This window comes from Muntiacus reevesi, chromosome 8 (assembly GCF_963930625.1).
Source record: "Muntiacus reevesi chromosome 8, mMunRee1.1, whole genome shotgun sequence".
NCBI lineage: Eukaryota > Metazoa > Chordata > Mammalia > Artiodactyla > Cervidae > Muntiacus > Muntiacus reevesi.
Window position 1 is genome coordinate 28,393,405 of NC_089256.1, and position 15,076 is coordinate 28,408,480.

Sequence of the window (15,076 nt, forward strand, 5' to 3'; positions counted from 1 at the left end):
GCTGTTCCAGGGGCTTCTCTGGAAAATGTCTTTGGCCCTCCTGACTCATTCCCCTCACTGCCTCCTGGTGGCTGAGGGGTGGTCCTGCAGCCCCGTCACAGGGCCTTGGGGACAGGCTCCCCGACTGGAGCCTGCCTCCTTGCTCCCTTCGTGAAGCATTTTGGGACTCTTTCTTGTATGTGGGTGGGGGACCTGACTTGCAGCTCCTGGGGGTGGGCAAGGGGCAGCCTGGTGCACAGGTGGGGTGGGGACCAATACTGATAAACCCGAAAGTGTGTGTCAGGGGACATTGAGCAGATTTCTTGTGGACACAGTGTTTTGGAAGAACCTAATGTCTGCGTGGCTGTTCATCCAAAGTAATGGAGAATCTCATCTAGTTCTCCAGGGTGGCCCCTGTCCAGAGTGGGCCAGGCCCCAATGCCAAAGAGAACACAGGCTGTGTCCAACTATCAAAACACTTCAGCGTTCCAGAAAGGCTTCGAAGCCTGAACACGTGGAACATATTTCAATCAACAACTGTCATAACACAATTATAAAGCCTTTGACTGTGTGGATCACAACAAACTGTGGAAAATTCTTTAAGAGATGGGAATACCAGACCACCTGACCTGCCTCCTGAGAAATCTGTATGCAGGTCAAGAAGCAACAGTTAGAACTGGACATGGAACAACAAACTGGTTCCAAATCCAGAAAGGAGTACGTCAAGGCTGTATATTGTCACCCTGCTTATTTAACTTATATGCAGAGTACATCATGAGAAATGCTGGGCAGGATGAAGCACAAGCTGGAATCAAGATTGCCAGGAGAAACATCATAACCTCAGGTATGCAGATGACAACACCCTTATGGCAGTAAGCAAAGAATTAAAGAGTTTTTTGATGAAAGTGAAAGAGGAGAGTGAAAAAGTTGGCTTAAAACTCAATATTCAGAAAACAAAGATCATGGCATCTGGTCCCATCACTTCATGGCAAATAGATGGGGAAACAGTGGAAACAGTGACAGACGTTATTTCTTGGGGCTCCAAAATCACTGCAGATGGTGACTGCAGCCATGAAATTAAAAGACTCTTGCTCCTTGGAAGAAAAGCTATGACCAACCTAGACAGCTTATTAAAAAGCAGAGACATTACTTTACCAACAAAGGGCCATCTAGTCAAAGCTATATTTTTTTCCAATAGTCATGTAGGGATGTGCGAGTTGGGACTATAAAGAAAGCTGAGCCCCAAAGAATTGATGCTTTTGAACTGTGGTGTTGGAGAAGACTCTTGAGAGTCCCTTGGACTGCAAGGAGATCCAACCAGTCCATCATAAAGAAAATGAGTCCTGAATATTCATTGGAAGGACTGATGCTGAAGCTGAAACTCCAATCCTTTGGCCACCTGATGCAAAGAACTGACTCCTTGGAAAAGACCCTGATGCTGGGAAAGATTGAAGGAAGGAGGAGAAGGGGGCGACAGAGGATGAGATGGTTGGATGGCATCACTGACTCGATGGACATGAGTTTGAGTGAGCTCTGGAAGTTGGTGATGGACAGGGAGGCCTGGCATCCTGCAGTCCATGGGGTCGCAAAGGGTCAGACACGACTGAGCAACTGAACTGAGATAGGGCAACTGGTGTAGACCCATGGAGAACACACTCTAAATGACACATAAGAGTCATAGACTCAAATGCTTATGGGGCCAGTCATATAACATGAATGTATGAACGGGCTCAGGGCAAGAGAGTGGTGGAGCTTATGGTCAGCTGGAGAACACATGACCCATCCAAGGGCATTCTGGTGGTAATGGCAACTCTATGCCACCAACATAGCATGTCTGTGGACACATGTCCATGGAATGTCAGCTGGTCTTCAGATAGAAGATACACTTGAGGGCTTCCCTGGTGGCTCAGTGGTAAAGAATCCCATCTGCCAGTGCAGGAGACACAGGTTCGATCCCTGATCTGGGAAGATCCCTTAATTGCTGTGGAGCAATTAAGCCTGTGTGCCACACCTTCTGAGCCTGTCCCCTGGAGCTTGGAAGCCGTAACTACTGAAACTCTCAAGCCCATGCTCTGCAACAAGAGAAGCCACTGCAGTGAGAAGCCTGCACGCCATTACCGGAGAGTAGCCCCCATTTGCCACAACTAGAGAAAAGCCCATACTGCCACAAAGATTCAGCACAGCCAAAAAATACATAAATAAAAATGTTTTTTTTAAAAAAGATACACTTTAAAGGAGTTTTCCTATTTTCAGTGAGGAGTTTTGATTGACGTTCCAGGGAGATTGGCTTCTGCTGCTGGCTTCTCTGGCCTCTGGACTGAAACGGACGATGGAGCTTAACTCACACACAGATCCCTTCCAGATGCTGCCCTCCAAGCAGAGTCTGGAGGTTGAAGCAGCTCTGCTTTGCTGACAAAGGTGTGGGGAGCCCATGCCTTATGTGGGAGCCGTGAGCCAGGAAATAGGAAGTCATCTAGAAAGTACAGTGCTCCCTGCTCCCTGGGAGCAGTTTCAGGCATTTACAGGTGTGACCCAATGGGTCTGCAGAACCTGTCCTCTGTGCTGTGTCACCGTGCAGACGTTGCAAGGTGTGACCTTCTGGAAGTTCTTCCTCCCCACCCCTTGGGGTTTCCAGATCTTCTTACCAACCAAACTGCCTCCAGCAGCAGGTGTAGAGCAGTGGGGTGTTGGGGGGGCATGCAGGCACACCGAGACCCACTCCCCTAAGGACCGCATGGCTTGTCTTCAGTCTCGCCAGCTGAGCTCTCCCTGGGGCCCATTGGCAGCAGAGACAGAGTCCAGAGGAACACGGGGACCACATTTACATCTCCCCCACAGGGGTGGTTTAGTCTTCTGTGGCAGCCGTCAGAAGTGAAAGTGGTAGTCACTCAGTCGTGTCTGACTCTTTGTGACCCCATGGACTGAGGCCCGCCAGGCTCCTCTGTCCATGGGATTTCCCAGACAAGAATACTGGGGTGGATTGCCATTCTTTCTCCAAGGGATCTCCCCACCCAGAGTTCAAAGCTGAGTCTACCACACTGCAGCCGTAACCAAATACCAAAACTGGGCGGCAATGAAATAACAGAAATGTCTTGTCTCACAGTCCTGGAAGCCAGAAGTCCCACATCAAGGCGTCGGCAGGGTCCGGTTTCCTCTGGAGCTTCTGGGGTCAGAGCCTTCCCGCCTCCTGCAGGTCTTGGTGGCTGCTGGCACACCTGGCTTGTGGCCTTCTGCGCCGTTCTCTGCTTCGTTTCCCTGTGTGTCTGTGTCTTCTCCTTTCTGTCTCCTACAGGGACACGTTATTAAATTTACTGCCCTCCCTAATCCAGAAGGTTAACATCCTTAAGATCCTTAATTACATCTACAAAGACCCTTTCCCAGGTACGGTCACATTCACAGATTCTCGAATTTAGAATGTAAAACATGTCTTTTGAGGGGATGCTGTTCAACCCGTGACAGGCGTTGAAATGAAGTGAAAGTCCCACTCAGGCGTGTCTGACTCTTCGAAACCCTATGGACTGTAGTCCACCAGGCTCCTCTGTCCATGGAATTCTTCAGGCCAGGATACGGGAGTGGGTAACTGTTCCCTTCTCCAGCGGATCTTCCCAACCCAGGAATTGAACTGGGTTCAATTGAACTGGGTCTCCTGCGTTGCAGGCAGATTCTTTACCAGCTGAGCTACCAGGGAAGCCAACAGGTGTCATTGGCATCCTTTTAGCTCTTAAAATTCAAAACAGAAATGGAACTTATGCTTGTGGCCAAAGTTTACTCTCCTTCCAGAGGCCAGCTCATTGACCTGGCTCTGCCTCCAGGAAAAAATCTGGAAGCAGGAGGAATTCTGGAGGAACCAGGAAGGCTATCTATCTTTCTGGACAGTGCATTTGTGGAACCGAAAGTTCTATTCCTACGTGGCCTAGGAAAACCATGACCATTGGCTCTCGCCTGGGCATGGGTCCCCTGATGTGGGAGACGCTGCAGCCCAGACAGAGGGTCAGCTGAAGGCTTAGGGGACATCTCCCCCCCCAACCCCCACGAACCATCACAGTTAGCAGGGCTTTGCATCCTAGCACTCACCTGGGATCCTGTCAGACAGCTGATTCAGTTCAACAGATTGGATGAGGAGCTCCAGCAAACCAAATAATATTGTGACTAAGTATCTAGGATTTCAACTTAAATCAATGTATTGATTATCAGCATTAGTCACAGAGCAGGAAAAAAAAATTTTTTTTAACATACACCTATGTTTGTTTGGTCTCTGTACCTAAGTTTAATCTTGGCAGAATCAGGAAAGGTCAGAGCTAATAAAATAGCTGCAAGTTCTGCCATCTGAATCCTCATCTAAAACAGTTAGGATAAATACTCCAATATTCATTGTATCTAGCTTAAGGTGATTATGAGGAGATTTTAGGAATAGTGTAAGGAATAAGGGGAACCCTAAAGTATAAGATAAGAAAAAGGAGAAGTATACTGTCATAGTCCCAGGGGCTTTACAGATACTGCAAGGAATAGATTTCAAAGCCAAAGAGATTAATGAGCGTTTCAGTTGAAGAAAGAATGACATCTCAGGAAATCCACAGGGCCTCAGTTTGACCCTGTGGCCTCTCTTTGGGGGCCATGAGCAAATTGTAAACTGAGTTTCCCCTGTATGTTGGCTCACACCCATCCCCATAAGTAGCTTTGCAGAACCTTCGAAGGGCCGCTGCCCCATCCTGCCTCAGCAGGCCTGGAGAAATAAGAGTCAGAGCACCCGGCTTGGGCCCCAGCTTGCCTTCAAGCTGTGTTAGCCCTGGTTTCCTGGTGGTGTCCACCTGCCATGGGTGTAGGGGAATAAATGAGGCAGTGGATGCGAAAATGAACTGGAACTAGAAACCTTGTATTTGTTGTTCAAATAGCAGCCATTGGGACTTCCCTGGAGGTTCAGTGGTTAACACTCCACACTTCCCCTGCAGGTGGCACAGGTTCGATCCCTGGTTCGGGAACTAAGACTCCTTGTGCACAGCCCCCAAATAAAAACATAAAAAAGCGATCCTCAGAAAGAAGCGCTGGAAAGGCTCTCTTCTTACCTACTACCTTGGGCTACACTCTGTAGTGTGGGATCTTGTTCCTGCGCAGTGAGCCCGCTGAGGTGCAGACGTTAAGCCCAGGAAGGAAAGAGCTGGTCTCTGTACTGTTCCAGAGCTCGGCCTCAGCTTCTGGGCCAGACAGTGGTTACTCGTTTGTCCCTGGCTTCATCCCTAAGGAGTGGGGGTACTCATAGACCTTGTATTTTCACGTCCCACCCCCACACAGACTGTTTGCCTACGTGAAAAATAAATTTTCCTTCTGTTTTTAAAACTTAACACCCTCTGCTTGTTGGAAATTTAGAGAATCAGGAAGAGAAAATGAAAACTACCTGTAATTGTGTCAGTCTGATAAGTGAGAGCTGTTATGTATGGAGCCCTTCATGCACATCTGCCGTGGTCCTAAATCTTCACATAGGTGCTCTAACCCTCACAGCACCCAATGGGGTAAGAACTATGACTGTCCTCCTGTTAATAACTGGGGTAACTCAGGGAGTTAGTAACTTGTCCTGGATCATACAGTTAGCTGTGTGTGTGCACGTGCACACACTTTTTCATAATTAGGATTATACTTGATGCAGTTCTGAGTCTTGTCTTTTCTTCATTTAACATTAGATCAGACATACTCCCCATTATATGATAAATTCTTATGCATCATCATTTGGCTGCATCATTGGGTCTCTGTTGCAGTGCACGGGCTTTGTTGCCCCAGGGCACATGGGGTCTTAGTTCCCCGACCAGGGATCGAACCCATAATCTGCTGCATTGGAAGGCAAGTTGTTAACCACTGAACCACCAGGGAAGTTCCCTCAATCATCATTTTAATGGCTGCTTGGCACTCCACAGTTTATTTATCCTCCTCCCTATTATCAGAGAGTTACCTCTCCCTCACTTTTCTCTTGAATTCTAAGCAGGACTACAAGGAATCTCTGGGCCCTTGAGTCTTTGCCACAAGGACCTCACCGATTCCCCTCCCCCTGTAACCCCTGCAGCCCGCCTCCCTGCGCCCCCAAAGGCCCTGAGGGGAACCAGTGTAATATAGGAGTCCCTGGAGGCTTGAGAAGTGGTTCTCTAGCAGTCCAGAGTCTGCAGCCTTGCAGAGAAGATGGGTCCACAGGCCCAGTGTTCAGCAACTTTGTAGCCACGTAGAGGTCACTCCTACCTGAGCAACATGGGAAATTCATGGGCCTAGGGAGAACTAGGGTTACTAGGATCAATGTGCGTGCTTGCTCAGTCGTGTCCCACCCTTTGCAACCTTATGGACTGTAGCCCTACAGGCTCCTGTCTACGGGATTTCCCAGGCGGGAATACTGGAAAGAAGTATAAATGGCAGTAAGTAACAGACGGAGACACGCTGTGCACACACACACATTCTGGGGAACAGCAAAGATCAGGAACCATTCAACAATTAATTGAATGCAGTTAATTTACTACTGTGTTTAAGTAACTACATCTCTCCCCATTCCTTATACCTATTAAGAGTTCCAAGATTTTAGCATAATTTGTCATCTTGGAAACTAAAAAGCAAAACCAACTTTATCCCTCTGCCAGGTGCGTGTTGTCTGGGGACTAATGCTTCTTCCAGTGAAAGCAGTTAAATTAGAGTTCTTCACACGGGAGGGGAGAGGCTGCTCCGTCGGCCCCATAAAATTGGAAGCAAAAACCCTGGGTGTATGTGCACGCACACATGCATGCATCTTCCTTCAGAGAAAGCTCACACCCTTTGTCAAGTTCTCAAAGGTGTCCTCGGCCCCAGAAAGGTCCAGAACCAGGGCTGCAGGTCATTCCGTGGGGGGCAGCCTCTGCACAGGCGGGTCCGGCTAACCGTCCTTCGGGATTCCTGTCCCCTTGTGCTTGCAGTGCTGGTGAAGGGCCAGGTCACCACCAAGTACTACCGGCTGCTGTCCAAGCTGGGCGGCTGGGTGTGGGTGCAGAGCTACGCCACCGTCGTGCACAACAGCCGCTCGTCCCGGCCGCACTGCATCGTGAGTGTCAATTATGTCCTCACGTAAGTCAGACATATTTGTTTCTCTCCTTGCTCTCTCCTCCCCCCGCCCCCCGCCACCCCATCCCGCATCCGATCAGTCCCTTAAGCACCATGTCTCGCTCCCTGTCTCTTTCTGGAACTGTTCATTTGTCTCCTGTTCTGTTTCATTGGACAGTCTGGTTGCCTGGGAGGTTCTGAACGATTTCTGTGTCAGCATCGAGGGCAGCGGTGGGAACGCGGTCCTGCCCCGGGCACGGCGGCCCGGGTGAGGGTCTGTGGGCGGCAGAGGGAGAGCGGGCGATGCCCCCCATTCTTGAACACGACAGGAAGGGGGTGCACGTCCCAGACTGAGAACACAAACATATACTCTGTGGGCCCACTGACACTCAGGCCATCCTGCTCGCACCTCCCATTTTTTCCATGTCTGCCTATACAGCCGGTTGTAAATTATAATGAATATTTACTGCCTTTAAGGCCTCAGAAGTTCAGTTCAGTGGCAGTTAAGCCCGTTAGAAGCCACAGGACACAAGTCTACTTGGAATCAAATACGACTGTCTGCCCATCATGGTGTTATGTGCTGTATGTTGTACCCAGCTCTGACCTTGAACTCCACACCTTGCAGTTTCCCCAGACACACCCTGCACGGGTCCTGTCTCTCCTGCCTCTGTCTAACGCACTGAGGTTTGCGGCTCTCTGTTCTTTCGCAGAATGATTGTCAGGTTGCCTGGGGTTTGAGCGGGGGGAGTGTTGGGAGGTGAGTGTTTGGTTTTTGTTTGTTTTTCGAGGTAGAGTGATTTTAGCAGAACTGTAGGGGGGAAACCGTTTTGGTCCTGCAGTGATTCTTCCTGAGCCAATTTGCATGGGCTGGGGCCGGTACGTGGGGCAGCTCCCCTCCCACGAGTGTGCCGGTGCCCGGCTGGCTCTTCAGGGCAGGAATGGGCCCCGAGTGTGGAAGTGGACAAGGCTGGAAGCCAGGCTCCGTGGCCTGCCGGGCCACAGACACTCAGCTGATCACGAGCGGTTCCTGCCTCTTCCTTGTTGCCCTGACATCCTGCCTCGTGGCACATGGTGTCCCCAGGAAACGTGTCTGGGGGCCCTGTTAGGTGGGAGAGCACTACCCCATGCTCCCTGACTTCCTGCCACGGAACACCGGGCTCCCTCAGCATCTCCCGGGGTCTCCAAGCCCAAGGCTGCAGGTGGCTTTTACAACGGGGTAGGGGGGCCACTCCTCAAAGCCTAGCGCATCCGCTTAGCGCAGTGACATGGAGGAGCTTCTCAGATGAACTCAGCCCAGGAACAGGCCTGGGAGGGCGTCCCTCCTCGTGGCCCTTGGACATGACCTGTCCCACTCTGGCTCCTCAGGGACATCGAGTACAAGGAGCTGCAGTTGTCTCTGGACCAGGTGTCCACGTCCAAGTCCCAGGACTCCTGGAGGACCGCCTTGCCTACCTCACAAGAAACTAGGAAGTTAGCTAAGCCCAAAAACACGAAGATGAAGACGAAGCTGAGAGCAAACCCTTACCCTGCACAGGTAACACCCGCCGGGGCTCGGGGCACCTGAAGGAAGGGCGAGCCTCCGGCCGCATTCAGGGGTCTCCCTGCCCGGGCGTTTCTCCAGGGAGGCAAAGTCCCTCTGGCCATCCTGCCCCCAGGGTAGAGACTCGGCCTGGTGGAGACAGGCCCAGCCGACCGCCAGGTGGGTGAGTCAGGTCTCAGAGACAGAGGACTCACTCCGGGAAGCTGATCAGAGCTCATGTAGTCAGGGCTCAGGACTCTGGGGCCCCATGTTTCCAGAGCATTTTTGTCTGGAATGGAAACACTTCCGTCTCTTTTTTTTAAAAAGTCTTTTGCAAGCTCTCTGAAGGTGCATGTGGCTTGTGTTGTCACTTGAGGGTGAGGCGATCTCTTTCCACGCAGGGGGAGGGTCCCCCCGGAGGGCTGTCAGCCGGCCACCTGTCCCCAGTGGGACCGAGCTGGTGGCCCCGGGACACAGGCAGGCACCGCGGGGTGAGTAGGCAGCTTGCCGCCAGCGCCCCCGCCCCTGGCGGGCCCTTCATCCGTCGTCTTTGCTCCGCAGCAGTACAGCTCGTTCCAAATGGACAAACTGGAGTGCGGCCAGCTCGGAAGCTGGAGGGCCAGCCCCCCTGCCCACGGCCCGGCTCCCCCAGAACAGCAGCTCCATTCAGAAGGCGGCGACCTTCTGTACGCCCCATCCTACGGCCTGCCCTTCTCCTACCACTACGGACCCTTCCCTCTGGACTCTCACGTCTTCAGCGGCAAGAAGCCCGTGCTGCCGGCCAAGTTCGGGCAGCCCCAGGGACCCCCGTGTGAGGTGGCACGCTTTCTGCTGAGCGCCTTGCCAGCCGGCGGCGAATGCCAGTGGCATTACGCCAGCCCCCTAGTGCCGGGCAGCCCGTCTCCGGCTAAGAGCCTTTCCGAGCCGCCGGTGAACCCTGCTCGGCACAGCCTGATGCCAAGCTACGAAGGTGGGTCCTGTTTACACGAGGGGCACGGGCAGGACGGTGGATGGCGGTGGCGGTGGGTGGCAGATGGAGAAAGGATGCCCAGGCTCTGGGCAAACACGCCACTCCTTCTGCCTCTGAGCGGGAGTGACCATGCCTTCCTGCCCTCACTGCAAGCTCTTCCCGAGGCTGCAACCGCGCCCGTGTGCCTTGTGGGCACCAGGGACGGTGGAGACGGGCTGTTGGGCCCCCCTCCATAAAAGTCCTGGACCCCCTCTGCTCCCTAAAAGGGAGGCAACGTGATTTTCCTATATGGCTTCCCAGGTGGTGCTAGTGGTAAAAAAAAATCTGCCTGCCAAGGCAGGAGACACAAGAGATGCAGGTTCAATCCTTGGGTCGGGAAGATTCCCCTGGAGAAGGAAATGGCAACCCACTCCAGTATTCTCGCCCGGGAAATCCCGTGGACAGAGGAGCCTGGCGGGGTATGGTCCGTGGGGCCGCAGAGAGTCGGACATGACTGAGCAGCACAGCACATGGGTCCCCAGAACCCCTAGCTGTATTTATTTTATGATTACTTTCTACTCCACCCCAAAATGAGCACGAGACACTGCTGGTTTTCTTCTCATGCCAGTTTTCAAAACGCGGGAAGCAGTGGTGGAAAATCATGGGCTCGGGGACAGAAATGCCGATGCCCACCCTAAGGCAAATAGCACAGGTCTTCCAGGACTGTTTCTTCATCTGTAAGATGGGAGCACAAGCCACGTGGATCATACCTACCACAGGGCTTGGCAGGCAGACATGATTGGCCGTCCAGCGAGCAGCCAGACAGATGTCCTCTGTGGAGAGTTCAGTTGCCCGCAGGCCCAGACAGACCCCTGCTTCCTCCCTGGGACAACCCCAGGCAGAGGGTAGGAGGAGGGGATTGAGGGTTAGCTGCCCCCCAGACCTAACCACTGTTGAGACTGTAGACCAGGTTTGCGCAAGAGTCCTGCTGGACCGCTGAAGGCTGGGTGGACGTTACAAGCCCCCGACGAGTGACCTGCCTGGCGTCCCCTCCTCTTCTTCGCTCTTTGGAGGCAGATCGGGCCCTGCGGCTCTTCCGGCTGCTGAGCAAATTTCCTGCTGTGTGCTGCACCCCAGTCTTCACAAGCCTTTGAGATACACAAGAAGAGGCCTAGATCCAGGAGAAATCTGACATTCTCAGAGATTACTGGGACATGTTTTTCAGAAGTAGCCAGTTCAGAAAACAACATGCCAGCAACCAGGGCGGTTCAGGCCTGAGATGTGCATTCCCAGTGCCCATCAGTGCCCTGGGTCCCCCAAATGACCACAGCAGGGATTTCCTTGGCACAGCGGGGGAAGAAAAAAGCAAAGGGATTGTCCTAACAGCTGGAACTGTTACCCACTGGAGACGGGACTTGATAGAATTACTTTCTTGTGTGTGGGGGGCGTTGACCAATGAGATAACACAGTATTTGGTTGTTTTTTTTTTTAATTGCTATTTTGGAAGTGAAAGAGATTAATAACCACCTCATTTGTCAGACACTTGGTAAAAACTGGACCAAAGGTGCTAATTGGGGCAATTTGTAATTGATTTCCTAGTCTTTTTGATATTAAAGGAAGACAAAGGATGTTTGAAGGTTTAAAAGAGGGGAGGGGAGCTAACTGATTCCAGACATCTAATTAGTGATGCTGGTTATGACATTAATTAGGGCAGTACTAAAGGGAGCAGGGTGATTACCACTCCACCCTCCCCACTGAGGGAAAAGCAAAGAAACACAGATCGTGGCAGCCTAGGGTCGGGGGAGGGAAGCCTCTAGGCCAACGCTGTCCAGCATGGTGGCCACCAGCCCAGGGTGGCCAGTGGTGAGAGGTGGTCCGAGCGTCTGCCCCGCATTTGGAAGGCAGAGGCGAAGACCGCCTTATCTGCTTTTTATACTGTTCACACACTGAACTAATCTTCCGGCTCTGTGGCATTAAATCAAGGCTCTTACTAACATTACGGCCACCTGTTTCTCTTCACTGCTTCCTGCGGCTCCTACAACAGGCCACTTGCATCTTGCGATTGGACTTGGCGGGCGTGGGCGGTCGAGCGGGCGGGTGGCGGCCCCAGGCCCCCCGGGGGGGTGTCGCTTGGGGCGGGCCCCCCTTCCCCCGGCGCGGGCGTCTAACTTGTCGCCTGTCCCCGCAGCGCCCGCCGCCGCGCGCAGGTTCGGCGAAGACACCGCGCCGCCGCCGCCGCCGCCGCCGAGCTTCCCGAGCTGCGGCCACTACCGCGAGGAGCCGGCGCCGGGCCCGGCCAAGGCCGCCCGGCAGGCCGCCCGGGACGGGGCGCGGCTGGCGCTGGGCCGCGCGCCCCCCGAGTGCTGCGCGCCGCCGGCCCCGGCGCCCCCGGGCGCGCCCGCGCAGCTGCCGCTGGTGCTGCTCAACTACCACCGCGTGCTGGCGCGGCGCGGGCCGCTGGGGGGCGCGGCGCCCGGCGCCCCCGGCCTCGCCTGCGGCCCCGGCGCCCCCGAGGCGGCGGGCGGCACCCTGCGACCCCGGGCCCCCGGCCCCACCGGCCCCGCCGCCGCCCCGCCGCCCGGCGCGCCGCGGCCGCACTACCTGGGCGCCTCGGTCATCATCACCAATGGCAGGTGACCCGTCCGGGCCGGCCGCCCGCGCGGAGAAGCCATAGGCCGGCCTCCTGGGCTCCCCGCCTCACCGAGTCCACGGTGCCGAGCTGTGTATGCACGGTTTAAATTAATTTATACAGAGACGACTATTTTACTAGAATTCCGCCGCCGACTTCTAGATTTTTTTTTTTTAACCGTAGATGCCATAAACGCCCGGGTAGGGGACAGAAGCGGCGACGTCGGGGACACCCTGACCGCCCGACCTTTTGTTCTCCGAGAGCTGGATTTTCTGAAAAGGCGAGCGCCCAGGGGTGGCCCCAACGATTTCGTCCTTGGGGGGGACTTGGTTTCCTCGCCTTGAAATCAGGCCTGCGCGCCCCCGACGCTCAGTAACAGACCCGCTTTTTTGGAGGGGAAGGGGAGCAGTTGTAACTTCGTGGAGATCACCCCACCCGAAGATGGTCAGATAGATGGGCCAGCCCGGGAAGCCTCCTGTGTTCATTGCCCTTTTTAGGTTCTTAAGGCAGAATTGATGATTTAAGTTCCCTGAATGGACAACTCCACAATCTTCAAGTCATTCATGAGTCTCATGAAACGTTGTTGTTTTCATTTAACCCTTGAATACAAACATCGACAAGCCGAGACCAAGGGGGTGAATGTGGGTGTGCTTCTCAAGTGCATCCACAAAGTTTTTATTCCCTTGTAACCCCGTGAACTCTTGAGAATAGCACCTTCTGAATATATTGAATAGGCATTAAATGCAAAAAATATATATATATAGCCAGATATTTTATGAGAGTGACAGGTGGATGATTTCCGTGCCCAATGGATTGGCTACCCCTGTCCAGTATGATGACAAGCAAAGTCCCTCTGGCCCACACAGACCTGTAATTTCCTAGGCTCGTGTTTGCTACCAGTAGTGCTAATAAAGTTAGTTAAATTGCATGTGCAATATGGAAACTTGTCAATGAACTGCGCCTCGCGGAAGAAAACATGCTAAAGGGATGTAATGAAAATGATGTACACGTCTTCAGCATTTTCTGCATTTTCTACAGAGTAAGAAAACTTCATATGAACATGTCATGTGTAACAGGTAAACAGGAATCTTTTTATAAAGCACCAGCAGTGTTTTTAAAATAAACTCCTATTAATTTTTATTTTTATACTTTTGCTTCAAGATTTCACTTTTAAAAATCCTGTCATGGCTCCGAAGTGGATCAGTGCATTGAACCACACTTTTTCAATCTGCTCCTCACTATAAACACTCCCTCATTTTGCTGCTTTTTCAAAGATGGTTTACTTTTAGGAAACTGTGTCCACCTTTCGGAGTGGAAAGGTTGTTCCCCAATGTCTTCAACTCACTGTTCTTAGAATCAGAGTGCACCTACATGTACTGTTGTCAAAATGTGAAAGGACCTGCCGCCCAGCCAGTGTCACTCTGAGGACCTGTCTACTTCCCTGGGATGGTTCAGTTGCCTTATGGTACAGTTTGCAAATTTAGGAACATGTGTTTTGCAGTGAAGAGGCGAGGTCAGAAGAATCCAGTGCGTATACCTCTACACTGCACTTAGCCATACCTCATGAGCAGCTTGCTCTGAGTGTAGACACAAAATAAGCCTGGGGTACTGTTTTTATGCTGTCAAGACCCGTAATTAAACCCGTGATTCCTGGAAGGTGCAGGTTTGATGAGCAGATTTCACTTGACATTTTTCAATAAAGTACCGTAAAATGCGTTTGTGTCTATCTTGTTATTAATCATTGGGGGCTGTATAAATAAATACAACTGTGAGGACTTCTGGAGCAGTTTAAGACCAAATGTTACTGTCAGAAAAGCGTTATAGATTTATAAACCTTAACACAAATAGGCTTAATGATGAGGGTATGTGTACTTGAAAAATAAAATGTGTACTAGGGAAAACTTCCTTGCCTAAACAAACACGGCAGTTTTCATAATCTAGAACATGAAGGAAGATTCCCATGCAAGCTGGCTTCCAGGCGGACAGCAACTCTGCAAAGTTAGCAGGGCAGTTACTACGGCAACCTGATATTGTTACCTCCATCTTTTAGTCTGTACATTTAAGCTTGGGGATGTTGTTTCTCAACTTCTGTGAGGCTCTGGAAGAGAAAGCATGTTAATAAATACACATGTCGTTCACAAAAATAGAAAAATGTAGTGATTCCTAACATGTTGACAAAAAAATGCCAGATGAAATGGATTTCAAAAATAAGCCCAGTTCAAGACTGGTTTGGCCTTCCTCCACTGGGCCTCCAAGGGAAAGGAATTCCTTTATGTTCTTGGAAGCCCTTTCTAGAAAAGCCATTCCATTCATACCTTTGTAGAGAAGTGAACAGGGTGTCAAGTGCTGCTCTGAAGATCACCCCCACCCCTTTGATCATATTAAGGCCTTCCTCCCTTGGATCCTAAGGATGGGAGAGGTTTACTCCATCAATGAATCCTGTATAAAGTCTGCTGTAGTTTATGATGGCTCAGACGGTAAAGAATCTGCCTACAATGCAGGAGACCCGCGTTTGATCCCTGGGTCAGGAAGATTCCCTGGAGAAAGGAATGGCTACCCACTCCAGCATTCTTGGCCTGGAGAATTCCATGGGCAGAGGAGCCTGGTGGGCTCATGGGGTCGCAAAGAGTTGGACACAGCTGAGCGACTAACACTTTCAAGATGGTTAAGGTAGACTGTGTTGGGGGGGTGGGGGGCTGCTACCGATAAAAGAAAATTTCAAATAAATTCCATAAAATTGCTGTGGAAATTTTAGTGAATTGTAGCCCTTGAGTTATCAAAGATGCATTATTCAAGCTATTCCTAAACTTAAGTATGATAAATAAGGTTGAAATCTTGGGGAAGAACTGTGGAGACAAAAGTCAAGTAGTTCTCACAAAAGAGGAAGAACAATTGAACAAGAACAGAACATGTTCTTATATTAATTATATTTGTTGTTAAAATTTTTAAACTAAAA

The 15,076-nt window shown here is 51.6% G+C and overlaps 1 protein-coding gene across 2 annotated transcripts in view; it reads left to right on the plus strand.

Annotated features, from left to right (window-relative positions):
• Positions 1 to 14,779, plus strand: part of SIM2 (SIM bHLH transcription factor 2) — a 50,132-nt gene extending 35,353 nt beyond the window's left edge. The window contains exons 8-11 of one of the 2 annotated variants that reach the window (XM_065943665.1): positions 6,900 to 7,047; positions 8,389 to 8,557; positions 9,104 to 9,512; positions 11,680 to 14,779. In XM_065943665.1, coding sequence (XP_065799737.1) covers positions 6,900 to 7,047; positions 8,389 to 8,557; positions 9,104 to 9,512; positions 11,680 to 12,128 — 1,175 coding nt within the window. In that variant the 3' untranslated portion in view covers positions 12,129 to 14,779. The other variant, XM_065943666.1, reaches the window with a different exon arrangement.
• The last annotated feature ends 297 nt before the right edge of the window (positions 14,780 to 15,076 follow it).